Raw genomic sequence first — 22,718 nt, 5'->3', positions numbered from 1 at the left:
AAGCCCTTTTCCAGAACCTGCTCCACCGTGGGGAGGCCAGAGGGACAAGCGTGGCTGCCTCCTTGCCAGGAAACAGCCGCACCCCCGCACCAGCCCGTCCCTCACGTGGAAAGGGACCTGAGGCAGGAGCCGGGCAGCCCCAGGCCGTGCACGTGGGCTCTGTGCCAGCCTGGCTGGCGCTGGGCAAGGCCTTGCTCTCCCCGGCCCCTGATGGCCAGCCCGAGAGAAACAGGCTGCCTTTCCTGGAAATCAGGGCCTCCGCGCCCCTCCCCCTGCGGCAAGGGCATCCCCCTCCCAGCTCCCTGTCTGTCCGGAGCAGTTAGGCAGTTACGGGTCCCAGGGGGCTGGGACCAGCTTCTGCTCAGCGACACCTGCCTCCCCGGTGTGCGTGGGAGGGGGGCCCAGACCAGACCCCCGGGCCCGCCACTGCGTGGGCCACACTGCCGCGTTGGTCCCTGCGCCCACCCCGCCCCCTCTCTCCGTAGGCTCCCAGTCACAAAGCTGCCGCGCCCCAGACCCACCCAGAACAGCCTCCCTCAGACGACGGGGACCCCGGAGGTGGGCCACAAGGGAAGGGCAGATCTGGGCCAGAGATCCCGTCCAGCCCCCGCTCTTCTGCCGCGTTCCTACTGAGGCCACCTGATGTGTCCCCACCCCCTCCTTAGCAGGCTCCCGGGGCCCCGCCCAGCTCTCTGCACTGGTCACCCCAGGGGGGCCCAAGAGGCAGCGCCCACGGGGGATGGCCTCGCGCCCCGCCCTCGGCCGCCCAGGCAGCCCGGCCTCCGTGACCCCTACTCTCACAGCAGGAGCTCTGTTGACATCGTCACCCAATTCACCCCCTGCCTGTCCCCCGAGTGCCCAGACACGTGGGTGCCTCGGTGGCCGACATACCGGAGAGCTGGGTGCATCTGAACACCCTGTCCCTCCTGCCCGGCCGTTCCCTCCCTCCCAGCCCAGGGCCCTAACCGCGGCCTGCCTGCCCACCCTTCTCCTTCCTTCCCGACGAACATCCCTCCGTGGTCCTTGGACAAGCGTCTGTGTCCACTGCTGAGTGGACCCTCCCACCTGGCCCTTCTGGGGCCACCTGACCGAGCGGACGTAACGCAGAGCTGTGACCGAGCCGCCCCAGGCCTCCTCAGCAGCAGCAGATGGGCTGGTTCACTGCCAGCATGGAGCGGGGTGACGGCACAGGGCCTCCGTGCCCCCTCCGGGGAGGGTGGTGCCCATCCAGAGCGGGTTGTGACGAATACGCCACCCAGGCTTATCAACGAGTGGGAGCTGGCACAAAGGTGACCAGCGTGGCTCCCGCCTGGGCCGTCCCTCCTCCCTGCTCACCCCCCCCAACCTGGCCGGGCCCTCACCCTGGCCTGCGCACAGCCAGGACCTGGGGCCCTTCCTCCACAGGCTCGGGACCACCGGGTCCCGGCGCTCGGACCCTTTGTGCGGAGGACAAAGGGCTCCAGGGCAGAGCCTCGGGCCTGCTGACGCTGCACCCCCTCCCAGATCAGGACAAAGGGTTGAGAGGAGGGGCTGAGGTTCTGATGCCTCAGCCAGTTTCTGTGGAGGCTGCAAGGGCAGGGAGGCCGCTGAAGGACAGGGGCCGGAGGGGACAGAGCACAGGCCGGCAGGTGCCGGGCTCCCCGTCCTCCTGAAACACTGGGCCACGCTGGGCCAGGCGGGTCCCCGTGCCACAGGGTCCCCCCTCCAAACTGGGTTCCAAGCTGGGACTCTCCTCACACTCCCATCGCACACGGGCCTCAGTCGGCCCCAGACCACCCGGATGGGGCATCTGGAGGCCTGTGAGGGGGCTTTGGGGCCTCCCAGGTGTGCGTCCCACGGCCCAGAGGAGGGGTATCTCCAGCACGTCCAGCAGCTGTGAGGCCGCGGCGGGAAGGGGCCCGCACAGGTCAGAGAGGACGCTGGTCAGCTGGACTGGGGGTGGCAGGGAACAGCTCTGAAAACAAGATCTGAAGTGACACACTGTCCTGGTGGCCGGAGCTGGGCTTGGCCGTGGGGTGGGCACAGGCACACCCAGGTCCCCAGCCCTGCCTGGGCCAGGCTCCTTGGGCATTCCGGGGGAGACGGCGTGATGTGCTGACCCAAGCCAGCGTACCCGCTGATGCAGGGATCCCCAGGGTAGAGCACCCATTTGAAAACCACGTACGCCCATTTTAGACTCTGTGCCTGTTCCGTGCTGGCCGTGGCTCCAGGGGACCCCGTTCTGGGGACACCACCATGAAGCAGACCTACAGACCCCCCCCTCCCCCCGACCCCGGGAAGCTCGATAAACAAGTCAGCAAATACACCCGTGGCTCAGCCCGGGGAAGAACCGGGGATGCCGACGAGAAGACGGGGGACTGCCGCACAGGTGCCCCGGTGTGGGAAGCACGTGCGAGGGCCCAGTCCAGGTCTCAGGGACACCCCGAGGCACGGCCTCCCTTGCCCAGCGCCCTGGTTTCAGGGCGAGCTCTCAGCAGAGAAACAAAGGGGGCAGAGAGCTGCCAGGCCTGAATCTGAGAACCCCAGTCCAGAGCTGGCCTGAGGGGGACAGTTCCAGAGACGGCTGGGAGATGGGAGTGTCCCCCCGGACACCGGGGGGCTCCCAGTCCGGCCAGGGGACCTGCTGTCCATTTGCAATCCCCCCTCTGTCCACCTGGGGGCAGGCCCGGCCCAGGAGGAGGTGGCCGGGGCACAGCCGGCCGTAGCCGTCACCTGGCGGGTGGCAGGCAGGTGAGCCAGGTGAGGTGGCTTTCCCAGCTGGCAGACCACAAAAAGGAAAGGAGCCCCTCCCAGCTCAGCCCGGAGCCCTCCCACAAGCACGTAACCCCCCCGGGGCGGGGGGGCCCGTGGGCACGGAGCCTGGGGATGGCCCTTCCCCCACCTGGGGATCCTGGGTCCTGAGGGCGACCCGAGTCACTGGGTCACCTGCCCAGCAGCCGGCCTTCTCCCTGGCTCCTCAGCGTCTCCACAGTCGCACTGACCAAGCAAGGTGCGGGCAGCTGGGTTTGAACTGACTTTATTATTCCGTAAATGTGAATTTTACAAAGCGCTATACAATTAACGATCACATCCTTCCGTTTGTTTGTAACGGATTTCCACCTCACGAATCGGCTCTGAGCGCGACAGAAGCCCTGGGTTTCCCGGTCGCCGGCGGACGCGTCTGTAGGGTCGAGTTACCGGTGCAGCGTCAGCCACGGCGAAAAAGCAACAGTCTTGACTCTGCTGAGTAGCAGCAGAAAGGAGAGAGGACGCACCTGCGGGGCTGGAACGGAGCTCGGGGCTCAGGAAACAGACCTCCTCCACGGCACAGGGACACTGATTTCATTCATTTATTAACAGTCGTGAGTTACAGCACTACCTAACAACCCCCACCAGACCGTGTGGCGGCGACAGTCTCCTTTATCAAAAGGCTCTTTTTCCCAAACATTCCGTCCAAAGCATGAATGGTCTGTTTGCACCCAGTGCCATCCACATGTTCAAGTCAAAAATATTTATACATTTTATACTTAAGTTCTTTTTTTTTTTTTTTTGTCTGCTAAAAATAGTATTGCAAGTTTTGGCTTCTTTTGACATAAAAATTACAATCATGTGCAAAACGCTAACAATGAAGGGGTTGATCTGAATTCAAGCAGGTTGTCCAATCTGAACGCTCCAGATTCTGCATAATTTTCCTTTTCATTTTTTTTTTTTTCTCGAAGAAACAAAACAAACAAACAAACGGAACCCAGAACCTTTGCCATGTTAGAAACATCTTGTACCAAGCCCTAACGACCTCCCGGTGGCGGGTGGCGGGTATTCGGAGCTGGCTGGCTGACATGATGACACATCTATGCATCGCAGTAGTTAAAGCTGAAGACAGCTATGAACTCTCAATTCTGTGTTTAGGATTTACTGCTGGCAGAGGCAAACAGAGGTTTTCTCGCAGTTTTCGGTTGGTTCATGGGCCATCGGCCTCTTTCCGCGGGCATCAAGACATCTCCATAAAAATAACCCATCTGAGGGGAGTCTAGGCGGTAAATGGCTGGGGGTGGCACTGGGCTGGTGCTAGAAAGTTCTGCCGTTCGGAGGGAACAGGTCAGGGCCGGGCACACCAAGAGTCCCCGCAGATGCTCCGGCCCCGCCCCCCTGCCGCGCCCCTCCCCCTCTGCCTTCCTTCCAGCTCCAAACACAAACGCCCACGAGCGAGAGCGAGCGAGCTCACTTGCACGGAGGAGACGTGAACCCCAGGCCCACGGTCAGCCAGCACCACGGCAGCCGGAGAGGGGCTGCAGGCCGCACCTGGGAAGCTATCTCCCCTGGCCTCGAATCCCCGGCCACGGCCACATTCAGGGGCAAGGTAAGACAATCGAACCAAACGCAAAGTTAAGCGACCACAGAGAACTCTGGGTGAGACCAGACACAGTGCAGAAAACAAGACAGAATTCAAGTACTGAGGCGCCCCGGCCAGGCCGGGGGGGCCCCGCCAGCTCACAGTATCTGTCACATCTACCCGTCCCTTCTCCTGGACCTTTTCCACTCCGTCCCAGCTGCCTCCTGTGGCACAGCCCGTCCGCCGGGGGAGGATGGGCGCCCAGCCGGCTGCCCGCCACGTCCGCTCTGACGGGGTCCAGTCCCTTCTCTGTTCCTCAAAAAGGCGCGGGTCTAACTTAGCTCTATAATAGACTCTACATAGTGTATGCATATTGCTAATAGTCAAGCTTGGGAGTAAAGGTGCAGAAATGTCATAAATACTGAGTGGCTTGTCTCTCGGTCTACAGGGTCTGGGTGAGTCAGGGTCACGCTCACGGGACAGGAATTAGCCGTCTTGTAAACAGAGGAGGGGGAGGGTCCGGTTCTCTTAATTGGTTTTCCTTGGGAAAAATGATTGGAAGATGCTAAGGCACTCTGGAAGGCCCCTCTGAGCCCAGGCCCGCCGCCGCCCGCCCCGCGGAACATTCAGGACGCGGAGGGAGCGCCCCGGCAGATACAATCATCAGCCATGCCCGTCTGCAAACGCTCCGGACCCGCATCCACCGCGGGACACTTTAGTGCAAAACGCTCGGCCTGGCCCGCCCGGGGCACAGGGGGAGCTCAGAACCCATTCACATTGAAGTATTAAAGTTTCACCCATAGCTCTTGCCTTCCTTACCCAGAACAAAACAGACGGCGGTTATAAACAATTAGGGGACAGAGGTCGCGGGACATTGTGCTGGCCTGAGTGGCGGTCAGGCCTTCTCTGTGCAGGCGCCACTGCCCCCACCGGGCCAGTGCACCCCTGCGTGACCTGGCCTCGGGTCGGGGGCCGCTCCCACTCTGGACCGGAGGGGAGAGAGGGAGAGCGAGCGAGCCCTTCTGCTGACGGCCGGGGCGGGCTGGCCGTCTCCCCAGGGTCCTCAGGGATGGTCAAATTAAAGTGCACATTGGGGTGAGGAAGGGGAGCTGCAGGGGGGATGGGGGGGTGGGCGTCAGCCTTACCCATCCCCACCCCCACCCCCACCCCCCAGGGGCCGCCTGAGGATGCTGGGGGGAGGCCTTCTCGCAGTCCCAGGAGGGCCAGGTCCTGAGGGGCTCACACAGAGCCAACCCCACCTGGGCCCAAGTCGGGGGAAGAAGGAGGCAGAGAGAGAGGCGTATCTCAGGCCCAGGCGGTGGGTTCGGGGCCCCAACCTCCAGGCCCGGACCACCCTGGTCTGGGGCACAGGGGCTGCGATCAGCTCCCCCGTGCCTGCCCAAGGTCCCCCCACCCCTCTTCCAGGAGCCATCAGATCTTTCTGGAGGGTGGGCACATGTTTGGGCCGGCTGGAGGAGGCTGGAGGCTCCGTGCGGGGAGCCCCCTCCCCAAGCCTCCCCCAGGGCCTCTCCACACAGGGCAGCAATCAGTAGGACCCTCCGTGGAAAGGGGCCTAAGCCCCTGCAGGCCGCCCGCAGCTGGGGGAGGCTCGGCTCTGTGGGTCCCGGGCAGGGACACCTAGAGGCACACGCAGGCAGGTGGGCCTATTCTGCACCCAGTCGGGGGCGGGGAGAGTGCGAGGGAAGGGGAGGGGTCCAACAGACCCCTTCAGGTCCGGAAACCGAGGGGTGTCTCGGGTCTGGCCTACCGGCTGCCTGGGGCTCGAAAGGAAGGAAGCCCCTGGACAAAGTGGCCACCTGAGTGCTCCATGCAGCCCGTGCCCTCCCTCACCAAAACACAGCAACTCAACTTCAAAGTGAGCCTTCCAGCAACTTCTAGGGGCCCTTCCTCCGTGCACCCTGCCGTGCATTCCAGACCGCACCCCTACTGCTCCCTCCACCCCCACACACCCACAGCCACATTGGCGCACACCCCAGGGTTCGTAGCACAAAACGGGGACCCACTCCAGCCCGGCCTGGCCTCTGCCTCCTCCCAAGCAGGGCCCGCAGCACCCTCCTGTGTCACTTGCCCCGGCTGCGTCTCCCTGCGACGGCCCTGCTCTGCACAGGAGGGAGGTGGGACCCAGGGCCGGGCGGGACCCGGATACAGATGACCCAGCCCCCCCCCCCCCCCCCCACAGTGGGTTGGAGGCAGGGACACCAAATCCTCCCTAATTTTTTGCTCTTTTGGGTCTGAAAATTTTCAAACCATACATGAAATAGATCTGAATTAAGACAAAAACAAATAAACAGACAAACGTAATCCCAACGTGGCTGAGGGCTGTGGGGCGGCACCAGGGCCGTGGCCGCGCCCCACAGGATGGCAGGTGGCCGGGCGGGAGCCCGCGGGCGCTCATGGCAGCTGGCCCAGCCCGTGGGGCCCCGGTGCACCAAGGACCAAGGAGCTGGGGGACCAGGGGAGCCCACGGGCACAGGGTGGGAGGACAGAGATGCCGGAACCCTGCCTCCTCCGGTGGGCGGCCCATCCCGCTGCCCCCGCACACGCTCAAACACACACGCACACGCACACACGCTCTCACGCGCTCCCACACCCCACGCACACAGTGGACCCGGAAGGCCTGACCCCCGAGTCTCAGGAAGAAGGAAAACCAGAGGAGTTTGGCCCCCCGGGGCCCAGCCCTGGCCCCTGGCCCCAGGGGGGTGAGCAGTGAGTGTCAGAGGGCGCGTGCCCCACACCCCAGGCCCTCTGGGCAGAGGGGGCGGGCAGGCCGGGGAGGCAGGGCAGGCGGACCCCCCCTCTCCCCTCCCCCAGGCTCTCGTCCCCGTCCCCGCCCCCCCCCCCCCCCGCGAGGGGTGGGGGTGGGGCGGGGGGCGGGGCCACAGCCTGGAGGCTAACCTGGCAGATATCCAAAGGGGCCCTGGGACCTTCCTCGCGAGGTCACCGGCGGACTCGTCCTTACAGTATATCGAATGCGTGTGTTTCCTTCATCAACTTTAAATACAAGCAGGATAAAAATCACATTTTTTTCAGGCAACAGTAGCAGTTCCGTAGGTAAGTGGCTTGATCACATTTGTTGTATTAGTAACGCATGCAAGCAGCTGGAAAACCGTCCCGCGGGCCGGCGGCTCCTCTACAAGGTCCCTGCGTAGGACGCCTCCTGTCTCCGGGCCGCCGCGGGCGTCTGCGGCCGGCTGGAGCTGGTGCCGCCCTGCTCGAAGGGCTGCGGGGGGCTCTGGGCGGCCGCGGGCGGCGGCTCGGGCGCGGCCACCTCCTGGATGACGGAGCCCGCCCCGTCCGCCTCCTCGCCGGCCTCGAACGCGGGGTTGTTGGCGGCGCTCAGGTCGACATTCACGGTGTCAGTCCTCAGAGCCACGATGGTGGCGGCGTCGGCCCGCCGCTCCGCGTAGATGCGCTGCTCGAACACCTGCGCCGCGGCGGGCGGGAAGTCGGGGTCGAGGGGCGGGCCGGCGGCCGAGGAGCCCATGACCGTGCGGTACATCTCCACGCCCTCGGGCAGCATGGACTTGATCTTGGGCAGCCAGCGCTTGCGCACGCGGCGGGCGTTGGTACACATGTCCGCCGCGATCACGTTCATCTCACTCTCCTTGAAGCTGGGGGCGAAGTTCTGGCAGTACACTGCGAGCACAGGGGTGCGGGGGAACGGGCTGAGTGACCCCCGCCTCCCGAGGGGCCCCACAGCCCCGGGGTCAGGGTGACCCCCGCCTCCCGAGGGGCCCCACAGCCCCGGGGTCAGGGCACTTATTTGCTGGAGTGGCCACTCCTGAGCCAGCGGGGGCATGGCTGGGGGCCTCCAGAGACCTCATGGCCACCCAGGCGTCTTCTGGCCTCAGCCTGAGGATAGGGGGTCACCCTTCTCTCCACTCCAGTCCTGCAGACCCTGCCCCGCTCCCTCGGGACAACTGGCATCGGGACACAAGGCCGTGGTACCTCCCTGAGCACCCACTGGCTGTGTGGCCTTGGGCAGGTCCCTGGCATCTCTGGGCCTCATTTACCGCTGCCCCACCCACCCTGGGTCCCAGACCTGCTCAGACAAGCCTGATGGGTAACCGTGCCCTGGCCAGAAGGGGAGTCGGGGCAGGGAGGGCAGGCAGCCCTCGGCACCTGCTCATCAGAGGTGCTGCCTCACAGTCTGGACCAGGAGCGAGGCGGAGCCAGTCAGCACCTTCCCTCGGCCCAGCCCGCGCCGGGAGGAAGTGAGCCCCGGTGGCCGCATCCGTCATCATTGAAAACAGTGCTGAGCCTCTCCTCGGTCCTCCACTGGGAGCCACAGGACCCCGCTCTGCAAGCCACCTGGGAGCCGGAGCCAGGTCCCCAGGGCGAGCCCCTCACACCAGCACCGGCCGCACACCTCCCGGCCTCTTCCCGGAGCCCCGCTGGCACTGCACGCTTTGGGACTCCCATTATCCACCACAAAGGCCCCTCTTTGCTCTAAAACAGGATTAGCCTCACAAGAGATGTTTTCCAAGCAAGGAAGTAAGACAGTGTCTCGTGAGCCGACGGGCCGCAGGAGGGCCGGCTCTCGGCCCGTCTGGCCCGATCGGAGCGGGTGGGCTCCTCCCGGGGCCGGGGGGCAGCAGTCGGCTGCGGAGATGGACCGGCTCCGCCCCCACGCGCCCAGGAGTGGGAGGCAGGAGCCAGCAAGCAGATGGCAAAGGCTCAAAATAACCTCGAAATGTAAATAAGGGGTTTTGTTCAAAAAGGAAAATTAGATCTATTTCACATATTAAAATAGTTTCGCACGCAGCTGAATTCATCATGCTTGGAAACCTACCAAGAACGTTAGCACCTCGAGACCTGGCTCCTGAGAGCTGTTCTTTTCTCTTTCCCCCCAGCCCTGCAGGGCCAGCCTGGTGCCGGGGAGAGGCCGCCCGCCGCTCATGCGCCCCCGACCCGGGAGACCCCGTCCACTTACGCTTCACAGCGTTCAGGACCCGGCTGTCCAGAGGCTTGCGGCTTGGGTCACTAGTGGACGATCGGATGCCGGTGCACAGCTGTTGGCCAGTGTGTTCCTGGCGGGGGGGGGGGGGGGTAGTCAGAGGTGCCACGGGAATGGGGCTTTCCCACCCAGAAGTCTACCTGCCCCCCGCCTTGTGCCGCTCCTGACTTCCAAGGGTGCAGGGGTGGGGAACAGGCCCGCCACCTTCTGACCCGCCCGTGAAGGGAAGCACGTAGCTCTTTGTTTTAGAGGGGGAGTGGTCCACAGCCCTCCCCAGACCCAGGCCCCCCCCCCACCTCCACAGTCCCCGGGCCGACACCCAAGTGTGAAGTCAGTAAGGTGGGGGCCTCACACGCGAGAGGCGTCAGCCACAGGAGACCCTCGAGGCTTCTGCACCTGCCCAGGGACCCACCTGTCAAAGAAGGTGGCGAGGAGCCGTCTCAGCAAGACCTTGTGCTTCACCCCTGCGCAGAGGTGGCAGTTCATCAGCTGACCTCGTGTGATGTAGACGCCAGAGCCTGTGAGCACCAGACACAGAAGAGTGAGGCGCTCGGCCTCCCCACCCACACAGCCCAAGGCCAGGACCTCCCCGGGAGGCTCCTGGGGCCAGAGCAGGTGCGCAGGGGGTGTGGGGAGCGGCGCAAGGCCGCCTGACTTCTGGGTGTAGCGCCCCAGGGCGTGCCCTGTCACCTGGAGGAGGCAGCCTTGGCCACGTGTCCCCAGATCACCCTGGCAGCCTCAGGGGGTTTCTCTGCTCAGCCCAGGGTTTGGGCAACGCTCCTCGCCTCTCTATCCCTTCCCCAAAACCAAAGCACCTCGGGCAGCGCTGGGGCCTGGAGTTCTGGAGGTCACCTGGCCCTGTGCCTGTGGGGGGAGGGGCGCCGCCAGCCCAGGGCAGGGGTGGGGGCAGTGAGCCCACACAGTACTGTTTACCCCAGAGAAACCTGGCAAGGCCCGGGGGCCCAGCAGGGCGTGGGCCAAGCCACAGAGGACACACCGCCCAGAGCGTGGGGTGGCCTCCCTTTAACGGACGCTGCTCGTGGAGAAAGGAGCCCGCACCAGACGGTGCCCCCGACCCCCTGAGACAACAGTGCGGTAAACCCCAACGGGCTCTGGGGCCTCCTGAAGTCTCCTTCAGGCCTCTATGACCCCAGCTGTCACAGATCACGTGCTGAATCTTGTGAAAAAGACAAGGGCGGGGGGGGGCTCCTTTCTCGGGGGGCAGGGTGGAAGGAAGACACGAGGAGGTGTTCTTGCGTGTGGGTCCCCAGCTGGGCGGCCTGGGGCTGGCTTCCCTCCACGGGCCAGGTCTCCGGGGGAGCCTGGGCCCACTGTTTAAACAGACACGTGATTCTGGATGGAGACCACCGCCGGGGGCGTCGGGTCAGTGTGGCCTGATGGTCCTCAGCCACAGCATGCCAGGTGTCCCTGAGGGCCACCCCGCTCACGTCTGCAGAGGCTCCCACCCAACAGCAGGGCAGGTCACTCTGAGCCACACGGGGGACACCCCTCGTTGTGGGGAAACACAGTGGGGCCGGGGAACCTGATATCCAGCTTGGGCTGGGCCAGGGATGGTGGCCAGCCCCCAACCCCCAACCCCGACAGACAGGCTGTTAGCTGAAAGGCAAAGCCACCCCTCTCTGCCCTGTTCTAAGGTTGCCTGTTTGGACAGTGGCTCCCAGCAGAGGGGACAGCTCAGGCAGAACCCTGTGATGCTGCCCAGGGCGTGGTGGTCAGGAGTGCCCAACAGGACTCGGGGGGGGGGGGGCAGAAGCTCACAGAAGGTCCACGCCAGCACTGGAGGGAGGGAAGGAGCCCATGGGTCCTGGCCAGCCTGTCAGGGGCTCCCCTGGCCAACCAGGAGACTCCTGGAAAATGGCTCCACCTCCCCAGCGAGGATGACAAATGGCTCCACCTCCCCACCGAGGGTGACGGCAGCATCTTCTGTCTTCCATGTGAAGAGCCTTAGAAATCTACGAGGGGCCTGCGAGGCCAGATGCATCCTCATGTCGAAAAGATAAGTATTTCTGACAAAGGCACCCGGCCCTAATGGGCTTTCGGACTCTACTGTGTCGTTCGCTTTTGCAGAATTCCGTTTCTGACTCGGACCTGCGTCTGGAGCCTCGGTCGCTACCCGTCAGCGCAGCGATGGGGCGCTCTGGGACTTGGGGGAGGGGGGCCTGTGCGCTGTATTCGATTTGGTTTTATCTGCCACCTAAATTAAAACACAATCGTGATTGCAGCCCCTGCCAATCAGATGCGCGACCAGCCCAGGGGATTCAATTAAAATGCTAAATTAATTCAATTGAATAACTCCTCTTAATGACACATTCTCCTAAAAGGAAATTAGAGGAAATTTAAGATGTTCTTTTTTTTTTTTTTTTTTTTTGACTGATTAGTGATGAGTACATTGTTCAGAGCTCTGAAGGAAAAAAAATAAACGAGGGCATCTGCACACAATAGACAGGGCGGGGAGGGGCACTTCACCTGCCACCAGCTCTAGCTTCTCGCCAGGGTCCCCTTCTGAGTAGAGCTTGGGGTGACAGCGGTACCCGATCTGGCTGATGAGGCTGGCGGGCAGCGCCACCAGGTCGCGGCGGATGAGGACACAGGAGCGGCTCTCCAGCGGCATAGGTTCTGGTTTCTCTTGCACTGCGGACACAGACCCCATCTGGTTAGGGGTGCTCTCAGGCACGGAGATGGAGATCCTGCCCAGCCAGGCTCGGGTCAGACCCTCCACGGTGGGCTCGATTGCTCCCTCCCTGCCTCCGTGCCCTCCCCACTCTCTCCCTGCCCACCTCACCCTGACCTCTGCAGGGAGGACCAGAGTGGAGAAGTGAAGGGAAGAAGGCAGGGAGGGATGCCCACCCAGACCTGTGAACAAGCTCTGAGGGCCGGGAGGTGCCCACCAGACACAGGCCTGCAGATCAGGCAGGACTGAGGGCTCAGGATGGCATGTGCAAGGGGCTGGTCGGAGGGCAGCCGGGCTGGCCCCGAGGTCTCATCGGGCACTCTGCCGGGTGGAGTGCAGGCCTGGAGCGCATAGGACCTGCACTGTGCCCCTGGCCTGGTTGCTGGGGGCGGTCCCATTCCACAGGTGGGGGCACACAGGGCCTCTGCCTGCCAGCGGGCACTTCGCGGAGGCTGTGCCATGCTGCCGGGATGAGGGTTCCGTAAGTACCTGAGCTCACCGAACCTGCAGCTACGATGGGGCAGGGGCTGAGCCCCCTCTGATGTCCCCAAGCCACACGGGAGCATAAGAGCAGCTGGACGTCAAGGCCACTGTCCCCCGCCTCCCCTCCCCTCCCGAGGCCCCACCCTCCACCCTCCCCTGGCTTGGATACAGGCCCTCTGGCCAGTCTCTCAAGGCCGGGGTGGGGCTCCCCCGCTAGTGTTCATGAAGGCCCTGAGTCTACTGGGCACCAGCCACACCGAGTGCCGTCCAGGTGCTGGGGGGCCAAGGAGAGGCCCTCAGGGGATGCCCCGTCGGGGGCTCATCAGGTAGCCAGGCTGGGTGGGGAGAGACGCCGCATGGAGGCTCCAGTGGTGGAGAGGACTGAGCCCCACCAGGCTTTGTGTCCCAAGACCCCTTAAGCAGGTGCCCCCAAGTCCAGCCCCACATCCTCCCCCGTCTCCCCGCAGCCCCCTGGTCTCCTTGCCCCCCCACCCCAGCAGCCACACAAGCCGCACGCTCATCACAGGGTCAGCGAAGGGCCTCTACACGGGGCAGGGCTCCAGGGCAAAGCCCCCTGCCACGCACATGCTGCCATCAGCCCGGCACGCTTCACCCCGCCTCCCTCACCCTGTGTCCCCAGCACATGGGCCACTCTGGGTCACCTCCCAGGAGGGCCACCTGCTCCCGGTCAGCTGCTGTCACTGAGAAATCACAGCTGGTCCGGGGCAGGGGACTCCCCCACACAGCTGGCAGAGAGCACGGCCCAGCCCGCCCTCAGCCACCCAGACACAGGGGCAAGGTCTGCATGCCGGCAAGGGCCTCAGGCTGCTCAGAGGGTCACTCAGGGTTGGGCCCTCATGGTCAAGGACAGCAGTTCTCTGTAGCAGCCTTAGCGGCTCCTGGGCCAGAGGGGGTGGCTGTAGAACCTTGTAGGGTCCAGCTCAGGCTGGAACCTGCTCTCCATCAGGCTCCAGGCAGGGACACCTGGCCACTCAGGCTGGAGCAGTGGTCCTGTCCCCTCGGCATTGTGACCCATCCCCGCTTAGGGGGTCCCAGGAAAATTCAGCACCTGGCCTCACTGTGGCAGGTGCCAGGTTGGGCCGGGCCACAGACCTGGGAAAGCCACACGGGGGCTGCTGCAAAGGGGCTTCAGGAGGCAGGGTGGCAAGGGGGCGTCTTGGGCAGACCCTCACCCCCAAGCGGCCAGAACCCGGCAGCCTCAAGCTCCCATCGGGGCGGTGGTGGGGGCCAGCCTCCTGGAGTCACAGGAGAGCCCCTCGGGAGAAGGCAGGCTGGGCTCCAGTGCCCAGCACCCCCCCCCCCCCAGATCAGGGCTCAAGTGGGGGGGGGGGCAGTCGCTCTGGGGAACGGGAGGCACCTCCCACCAGGTGTGTGTGGGGAACGCGGGTGGGGGCAGATGAGCAGAGAGCAACAGAGAACCTTCCAAACCTGGCATACCCGGGGGCTCAGGGAGCACAGGAAAAACAACCCGGGTGGTATTTTAAAACATAATTACCCGCCCCCGCCCCCCCCCCACGGCCTGCTGTGATTACACACGCAGACGCAGAGCCAAAGCCAGCGCCGCGGCATTTACATAAAGAGCGCTCACCAACAGAAATAACGGCGTCCACAACGCAGCCTGCCGTGTTTCTCCAAACAGCAGAAGTTGTTTCCGCTCCTCTCGCCTGCCCCCCGACCCGCCCCAGCGCCAGCCCCCCAGCCCCCCACCCCAGCCCCTGCCCTCCCTCCCCCCCTCCCCCCCCCCCGGGCCGGCCCCCAGCCCCCGCCCCTGCCCCCCACCCCCGCCCCCAGCCCCCTGCCCCCCACCCCCAGCCCCCTACCCCCCACCTCCCCAACCCCCCAATCCCGGCCACCAGCTCCCCGCCCCCCACCCCTGGCCCCCGGCCCCCGCCCCTGGCCCCCAGCCCCCTACCCCTCAACCCCGGCCACCAGCCCCCCGCCCCCGCCCCCAATCCCAGCCCCTGCCCCCCACCCCCGGACCCCCGCCTCAGCCCCCGGCCCCCGGCCCCCAGCCCAGCTCCGGAGAGCCAGAGACCAGCAGATCCAGAACACCCAGAACAGCCTCTTCTATTTCTGCTCTGCCTAGCGCGGATACTGCGCCAGCTAAAAATACCCGAACCCGCGTGGTGGCTCATCTGGAAAGGTGCGCCCAAAGCCTTCCCTGCCCCTGCCCCTTCCCTGGGCCCCAAGTCTCCTCCTCCCAGGGAGAGGAGGGGGCAGCTCACAACCAGGTTCTGGGAGCCTGGGAGAGCGTGCACGGGGCCCCTCGCGTGTCCCCGTGGCCTTCGGGCAGGCGTCCCTGACTGGGGGGCTGGCGGGAGGCCCCTCGGTGGGCTGTGGGCAGGGACACGGCAGCCCGCGGACGGACCCACGGATCACACTGAGGTCCCTCGGGGACTGGCCACCGCGGCGGAACCACCGCCCTCATCATCAACGGCCTCGTTTTCAACCAGCAACAGCTCCAGTCTCCAGGACCGTGGGCTCCGAATATTTTGGGCCCATGGAATTTGGAGAGAAGCACATGAAAGTGAAGAGCAATTAGGTGTTTGTAGGTGAGTCCCGGTCAAAAGGCCTCTACGGAATGATCCGGAACAGTAGCTGATCTGGGCCAAAGGGGCAGCCGCAACCAAGGACAGGCAGAGTTTCCCTCGGGTCACCGGCCAGAGAAAACTGTAACTGTGGACACAGGACTCATGGGTGGACCTGCCAGGGACTCTGGGCACCAAGAAGGGACCCACCTGCTCCCTGACTCGGTGACGCTGTGTGAATCCAGCCGGCGAGGACATCGTGCTGGGTGAGAGGAAACCAGCACGGAAGGACAAGTCCCGTCAGATTCCACTGGCTGTGGGGCCGAGAGGAGTCGGACCCACAGGGACAGACAGCACGGTGGTCGGCGTGTAACGGGACCGAGTTCGGTCTGGGAAGACGGACACCCCTGGGGACGGACGGAGGGGACGGCTGCACGGCAGCGTGAGTGTGCCCGACGCCCCCAAACTGTGCCCTCAGCAACAGCTGTCACGGCAAATCCTGCGTCACGACATTCCAGCCCAACAACACGATTCTCTTGAAAAAACGAAAGGCCTCTGTGGGAGACAAGGGCTGTGGTCCTCATTCCGCAGTCTGTTAAGCACAGATAGAAGGCGGCGCTGGTGACGCAGGCCTGCAGGGACCCCGGGAGGGTCACCGACCTCCGTCCCTGCACCTTCGCGCCCTCCTGTGGGTCACTGACTGGGAACCTGGAGGAAGTGATGGACTCTCTCCCCAAACAAGACACACAGAGTCCCCAGCCCACAGGATGCCGGCGCATCACCACGCCCCAACGGTGTGGCCTCTGTTCCTGTCCCCGGATGCACAGAGTGTCTCTGGCGGCCCCTCGGAGATGGCCTAGGCAGCCCCCATCCTTGGCAGGGAGCCCCCACCAATGTGTGTGGCTGCCAGCAGGTGACCAAGCCCCTGGGAGGTTGGGCGCAGAGGTGTGGGGACAAGGAAGGGGACGCTCAGAGCACGTGTCATTTGTTAAAATGGCACAATAAGAAATCGAACCCCTAGTCCTTGATTATATCGGAAAACACAACGTAAAGCCAAACGGAAAGAAAAAGGCCGGTCACACTACCCACTTTCAACTCACTATAAACCGATCGTAACGGTACGTGCGGGCAAGCGAAGGGACACGCGGTCCACAGCACGGAAACAGGCCGGCACAGACATGCTCGGCTGAGTTGTGACAAAGGTTCGCTCGCCACTCCACGGGGGAGGTGACAGCTGCTTCGGCACGTGGTGCAGAGGAAGCAGCCAGGCATGGACAGATCACAAAAGTGAAGCCGCCCTTGATCTGAGCCTCACGCCTGACGCGGAAATTAACAAAGATGACCCGGGACCTCGCGTAAAACACAAAACTTCCAAAACTTCCAGAAGGAAATCTTCGTGAACTCGGGCTCGGCAAAAAGCTTACACACGACCCCGAAAGCACAGCCCCTGAAGGAATGGCCTGATTAGCGGGACCCCACGGAAGGGAAAGCCTCCCGCAAAGACAGCAGCCCCAGCCTGCGGGCCTGCACCCGACAGGCGATTTGTGCTGAAAACCCGCAGCGGCTCTCAACGCCCGACAGCCAGAAAACGGACAGCTCGATCTTTAAAATGGGCAAAAGATCCAAACAGATGCTTGGTGAGAGAACACACAGACGGCAGACCGGCACCGAAGAGGCAGCCACGTTAGCCACCGGAAACTGCAAATAAAACCACACGGAGACACCACTCCACACGCACGGTACGGCTGAACTTGCGGCCTGAGTGGGGCGAGGGGTGGCCACTGGGCGCTGGTCCCCAGCCACAGTGCACAGGGGGACACAGACACCCCGGGGGATGGCTAGGCAGGGGGACACGGGCACTCCAGAGGATGGCTGGGCAGGGGGACACGGGCACCCTGGGGGATGGCTAGGCAGGGGGACACAGGCACTCCATAGGCGGCTGGGCAGGGGACACGGGTATCCCGGGGGACAGCTAGGCAGGGGGACACAGGCACTCCAGAGGATGGCTGGGCAGGGGGACACGGGCACCCCGGGGGATGTCTGGGTAGGGGACACGGGTATCCCGGGGGACGGCTAAGCAGGGGGACACAGGCACTCCAGAGGATGGCTGGGCAGGGGACACGGGCACTCCATAGGCAGCTGGGCGGGGGACACGGGCACTCCAGAGGATGGCTGGGCAGGGGACACGGGCACTCCAGAGGATGGCTGGGCAGGGGGACACGGGCACCCTGGGGGATGGCTGGGCAGGGGGACACAGGCACTCCATAGGCGGCTGGGCAGGGGACACGGGCACTCCAGAGGATGGCTGGACAGCTCTTCCAAAGCTGAACACAGGCTGAGTGTGGGAGCCACACCCCCTCACCTGGGTGCTCAGCCAGGGAAACGGGATGAAGACAGTCCGCTCGGGCCCTGAGCAAGGACGCGGACAGAGGCTCTGCTCACAAATGCCCTGACTGGAGATGGCCCAGTGTCTCGTGTGGGGACAGAGAACAGATCGGTGACTGCCAGGGGATGGGGTGGGGGTGGGTGATGTCGGGCGGCACGGAGGGTTGACGGAGCTGCTGTGTATCGTGAGCGCCCAGGCGGCCCGCCCAGCGCTGCCCTGCCCTGCCCCTTGCTGCTGGGCCCCAGGAGGCCCCCCCAACACCCACCAGGCAGGCAGTTCTGAAAGGGCCACACCCACAAAGGCGCCCATGCGTCTGAACACAGCCGTGTTGGCATCCTGAATGCAGGGCAGGGGGTCCTTCTGAAAGGCGCGCTTGGGCCCCGAGGGGTGGGGCAGAGCATCAGCAGCTGGGGGTCTTCACAGATGACTGCTCTTTCACGTGAGGACAGAAATGCCTCTGTCCTCATGTAGCCACGTCCCCCAGCGACTGTGAGACGAACCCTATTTTGCGGGGGCTAAAAGGCAAGGAAGGACAGAAGGCATCTCAGAACCAACGAGATCCCAGCACATCGGGCACAAAATAACAAGTCTGGCAGGGAAAGCCCTGAAGAAAGCAACCTACGAGCGGACACAGAAACGTCGAGGAGACGCCCTGCCAGGGGCCCCCCACGCGGGAACGGTCTCCGTGCACAGGTAGGGTCCCCGGGTCCCCGTGCGCAGGCAGGCGCGGGCACAGCGGCCGGACAGGACGTGAGGCTCTGACCCTGCAGCCCTGGACGGCACCCAGGGCGACCCTGAGCCGCAGCTCCCCTGGGGCCCGGCTCGTAACTTTCCAAACCTCCTCTGGGAGGCTCCCCGTCCAACTCAGCCAGTCCCACTCAAACCTGCCACGGATGCTGCCTGTCCCCAGACCCCACAGGCCTGCCAGTTTTGTGTCCAGCATCCACGTCTGACCCTGGGAGACCCCACCGAGGCCCCAGCTGGTGTCCCGGCAAACCCAGCGGCTGCCCGCACTGCCAGCCTGACCGCATTCTCCTCCGTCAGCTCCGCGGACTCGAGACGTCCACCGTGGACGGCCTGGACAGATCCTGGTCCGTGACACCAGGTGACACTGGTCACCCTGAAAACACAGTGGGGCTCTGCGTGCCCTGGGACCGTGTTTATGTAAGATGCACGCACGGGCTATGCTTGAGGACAAAACACGGGACGCGAGGCCGCTGGGAGACAGCGGGAGGCGGAGCAACGGGTGGAGAACAGCTCTCCCCAGTGTGACCTTCTATACCCTTTACAGTGATTAGCACACATCAGCTACACAAACACAAACGCATTTAACCTGTGAGGTGCACCAGAGACCCCCGTACGGCAGTGGGGGAGTGACCCCCCCCCCCCCCCCCCCCATCAAGAGCAACTCCAAAAGCGTCGGACTCTTGATTTCGGCTCAGGTCAAGGTCTCACCGATCTTGGGTTTGAGCCCCGAGTCGGGCTCTGTGCTGTCAGTGTGGAACCTGCTTGGGACCCTCTCGCTCCCTCTCTGTCCCTCCTGCTTGCAAAGGCTCTCTCTCGAAATTTAAAAAAAAAAAAAAAAAACTTAAAAAAAATTAGTCTCAGGGCCAGGCCCCTGAGCTGAGGGGACAGCTGCCGTAGGGCTGGGTGGGAGGGACAGCCGGGCCTGGAGCGTGCAGATTCGAGGGGCCTCGGCCTGGGAGATGGCCCGACTTCCCCTCAACTTCCGGCCACCACTAAGCAGCACGTGTGCAGGACCAGATTCAGAAACCAAAGGAAGGTGAAATCGGGGATGCGGTGCCCACGTGCGAGATAGCAGACTCGGGGGCCTGCCGGGAGGAGACGGTCTGGAAACCCCAGGACCGGCCGTGGCCTGGGAGCCGCGGCGAGCACCTCGCCGGCTCCCACCTGAGGCCTCTAACGACGGACCGTCTGTGGAGGAGCGCTGGCGGGAGCTCCCAGATGCTTCCTACCGTGTCGAGAACTCAGCAGGAACAGGGGGAAATGAGTAATAAGAAACCAATTTACAAAAAGACATTAGATCAGACCCAAGGTGGTCCGTCCCAGACAATGGCCACCACCCGTGGAGCGCCTGCTCTCGACAGGGCAGGAAACGTAGCAACACAATGGGGAGCTGGACCAGAAAACCAGAATCTGTGGGAAGGATCAGACCCTGGACAGAAGATCGGTGTCGCTGGAGGAGACGGGACAGAGCAGGTGACAGGAATGCCAACCTGGAAAAGAATGCCAATATCCAGACTGAAGCAGAGAAAGGAAACACAAGAGTCACAAAGAGCGAAAGAGACACGGAACGTGGGGCAAGCATGACCCCGTGTCCCGGGAGCCCAGGAGGCCCGGCGGCGCACGGGAGCCAGGGTGACCGAGCGGTCCCAGCTAAGAGGGAGAGGGCCGGGCCCTGAACACGCTCCCGGACGGAGGCCGTGCTCAGATGGATGTTGGACTCTCTAACCCTGAAGACAGCAGCCCCCACACTCATAATAAAAGAAAGGGAAATAAACAGAACCAAATGGCTGATCAGCCAGAAAGGGGGAAGATAGAGAAACACAGATCAGAGGGGACGGATGGGAAATCGCTAGAAAGACGGGACATGAAACCCAAAGACACCAGTGATTACACGAGACGGAACCGGACTGTGTGTGAGAAGACAATGAAGGTTTTTTAAGCCCGGACAAAAACACCAAAACCCACGACACATCGTGAAGCCGCGTGGAGACGACACAGCGCGGCCGCGGCCACGGACCGGGGCGGCCGGCGGGCCAACCTGAGAGCACGCGACACTCCAGCGCGGCAGGGGACGTAAGAACCACGGTACGCGGCCACCCCAGCAGGAACGCGAGAACAAACGTGCGGGCGCGTGCGGGATGCGACGTAATCATCGGTGCAGTTCATTAAGCTGACGGCCTGGCTGCTTCCTTCAGTGCGTATGGAACATATTCTGGGGCATAAAGCAATTCCTGACGAATTCCAGAGCAGTGAGGCGGTATCAAGTTCGCGGGGCACTTGATTTGGAAACTTCAACAAAAACATGACCAGAAAACCCAAAGTGTGGTTGGAAGTTGAGGGACCCGCCGTCGCACAAGCCAAGGGTCGAGGAAAACACCGCGACTCAGTAACGCAACCAGAAAATGTGTTTCGTGGGTGCCGATGAAAATGCGCGAGACAGGATGAAGCCAGCCGCGGGGCCCAGGAAGTGCGTGGCTCCACACACACTTACCGTAAAAGGCTGAGAAGTCAGTCATCCGAAGATCTGTCCTTTTTTTTTTTCAAGTTTGTTTAGAGTGGGGGAAGGGCAGAGAATGAGGGGGACGGAGGGTCCGAAGCAGGCTCAGTGCTGAGAGCTGAAAGCCCGACGAGGGGCTCGAACTCACAAACCTTGAGATCGTGACCTGAGCCAAAATGGAGTCAGAAGCTCAGCCGAGGCACCCCGAAGCATCTGTCTTAAAAATCCAGGGCAAGAACAGCGAATGAACTCAGAGAAAGTTGTAGTATGGTGAGATGAAAACATATATGAAGACAGAAAATAGAGAAAAAAATCCAAAAGTCGGTTCTCTGAAGAAAAGGGAAAGGAAAAAAGGCACAAACTAACAGCGTTCGGAACACAGCACAGGCCCCTGCGGGACGGGGGCCTGTAGACCTCCAGGGTGAACAGACTGACAGGAAGTATTTGAGGCTGTCTGGGGCACACGCGACTTTAGCTGCACATGTTTCTGTTAATTAATGAATTATCTTGAGAGACAGAGAGAGCAGGGGAGGGCAGAGAGAGCGTGGGAAGAGAATCCCAGGCAGGCTCCGCGCTGTCAGCACAGAGCCCGATACGGGGCTCGAACCCAAGAACCGTGAGATCGTGACCTGAGCCGAAACCAAGAGTCGGGCGCTTAACCGTCTGAGCCCCCCAGGCGCCCGGGAGATCTTTCTTTAACGACATAAACGGCATCCTTAGGTCGTGGGCTGCACGGAACACACGAGGGGACGGCCCCGCTCCAGACGTCAGGAGGGACCTTAAGAGGATGTTAGGGACAAGTTCACGCCAATGAGTCAGAAAACCAGATGCGGCCGACAACCGTCCGGAGAGGCAGGAGCACGCTTCCAGGCGGACTGAGTCCTCGACTGAGAAGACATAAAAGTACAGAACAGGCGGGAAGGAATTCTCGGTTCATTTCAGGAGGCGGATAACCCCGCGGGGAAACGTGAGGCACCGTCTGAAGGGAAATGAGACACGCGGCCCGGTGCTCGCAAGCGAGGAACGTCCAGGCTCGCTCCCGCGGCGGGTGGCCGCCCGTGAAACGGATCTGGCCCTCGAGGCGCTCTCCGCGGCCCACAGGCCCTGGTTCGGAGCCCCCCGCCTCCTCCGAGGCGGGCGTGGGGGGGGGGATGTGTCTACACCGGGGCGCCCACACCGCGTGTGGGGCCTGTGCCATCAGATTTCCTGGCGTTGAGGCCGGAGCCCGGGACCGTGCAGGCCACGTGCCCAGGCTCCCACTGAAGCAGGTGGCCCCCTTCCACACTGCCTGAGGCCCCTTCCGGGGCAGGACACTGCAGAGGGCCTCACACCTCAGGACGGTCACCAAAACCGGGCAAAAAAAAAAAAAAAAATAAGAGGAGGAGGCCGAATGCAGAAATTCAATCGTAACTAGGCCGAACTTATTCCAGACACACAACTGTTTTGTTTTTTTAACGTTCAAAAGAGCAATCAGCGTAATTCAGAAAAGTAACGGGCAGAAGAGGAAAGCGGATGCCCGGGTCGGTATCTAGAGACAAGGCTTTTGTTAAAATGCAACCCTGATTTATGAAAAAGAAACACACCAACCTCTTTTTTAAAAAAAATTTTTTTTTCAACATTTATTTATTTTTGGGACAGAGAGAGACAGAGCATGAACAGGGGAGGGGCAGAGAGAGAGGGAGACACAGAATCGGAAACAGGCTCCAGGCTCTGAGCTATCAGCCCAGAGCCCGATGCGGGGCTCGAACTCCCGGACTGCGAGATCGTGACCTGGCTGATGTCGGACGCTTAACCGACTGCGCCACCCAGGCGCCCCCACCAACCTCTTAACGTAAGAGAAGAACGTCCTTAACCTCATAACACACATCACAAAAGCCTAGAGCAAATATCCCACCTCAAGATGAATATTGAACGCGTTTCCTGAGCTCAGAGATGAGACGAGTGAACCAGAAGGTCTGGCCAGTACGGTCGGGCAAAAAGGAAGCAAAAGGGCCAGGAACAGAAATAAAGCCACCATTGCCAGCAGGTGACAGGATGGGACACAGAGAAAATCTGAGAGTCTGCAGGGAAACTATTG

General features: G+C 62.7%; 1 protein-coding gene across 1 annotated transcript in view; it reads right to left on the bottom strand.

The window, feature by feature from the left end:
- Window positions 1–7,311: 7,311 nt before the first annotated feature.
- The window catches only part of NACC2 (NACC family member 2), a 66,025-nt gene continuing 50,618 nt past the window's right edge, over window positions 7,312–22,718 (bottom strand). The window contains 5 exon segments of the mRNA XM_047829587.1: window positions 7,312–7,966; window positions 9,264–9,338; window positions 9,341–9,360; window positions 9,700–9,805; window positions 11,775–11,939. Of these exon segments, the coding sequence (XP_047685543.1) occupies window positions 7,461–7,966; window positions 9,264–9,338; window positions 9,341–9,360; window positions 9,700–9,805; window positions 11,775–11,939 (872 nt within the window). The 3' untranslated portion in view covers window positions 7,312–7,460.

This window comes from Prionailurus viverrinus, chromosome D4 (genome assembly GCF_022837055.1).
Source record: "Prionailurus viverrinus isolate Anna chromosome D4, UM_Priviv_1.0, whole genome shotgun sequence".
Classification (NCBI taxonomy): Eukaryota; Metazoa; Chordata; class Mammalia; order Carnivora; family Felidae; genus Prionailurus; species Prionailurus viverrinus.
Note: the sequence above shows the minus strand (reverse complement) of the source record. Positions and strands in the feature narration are given on the sequence as shown.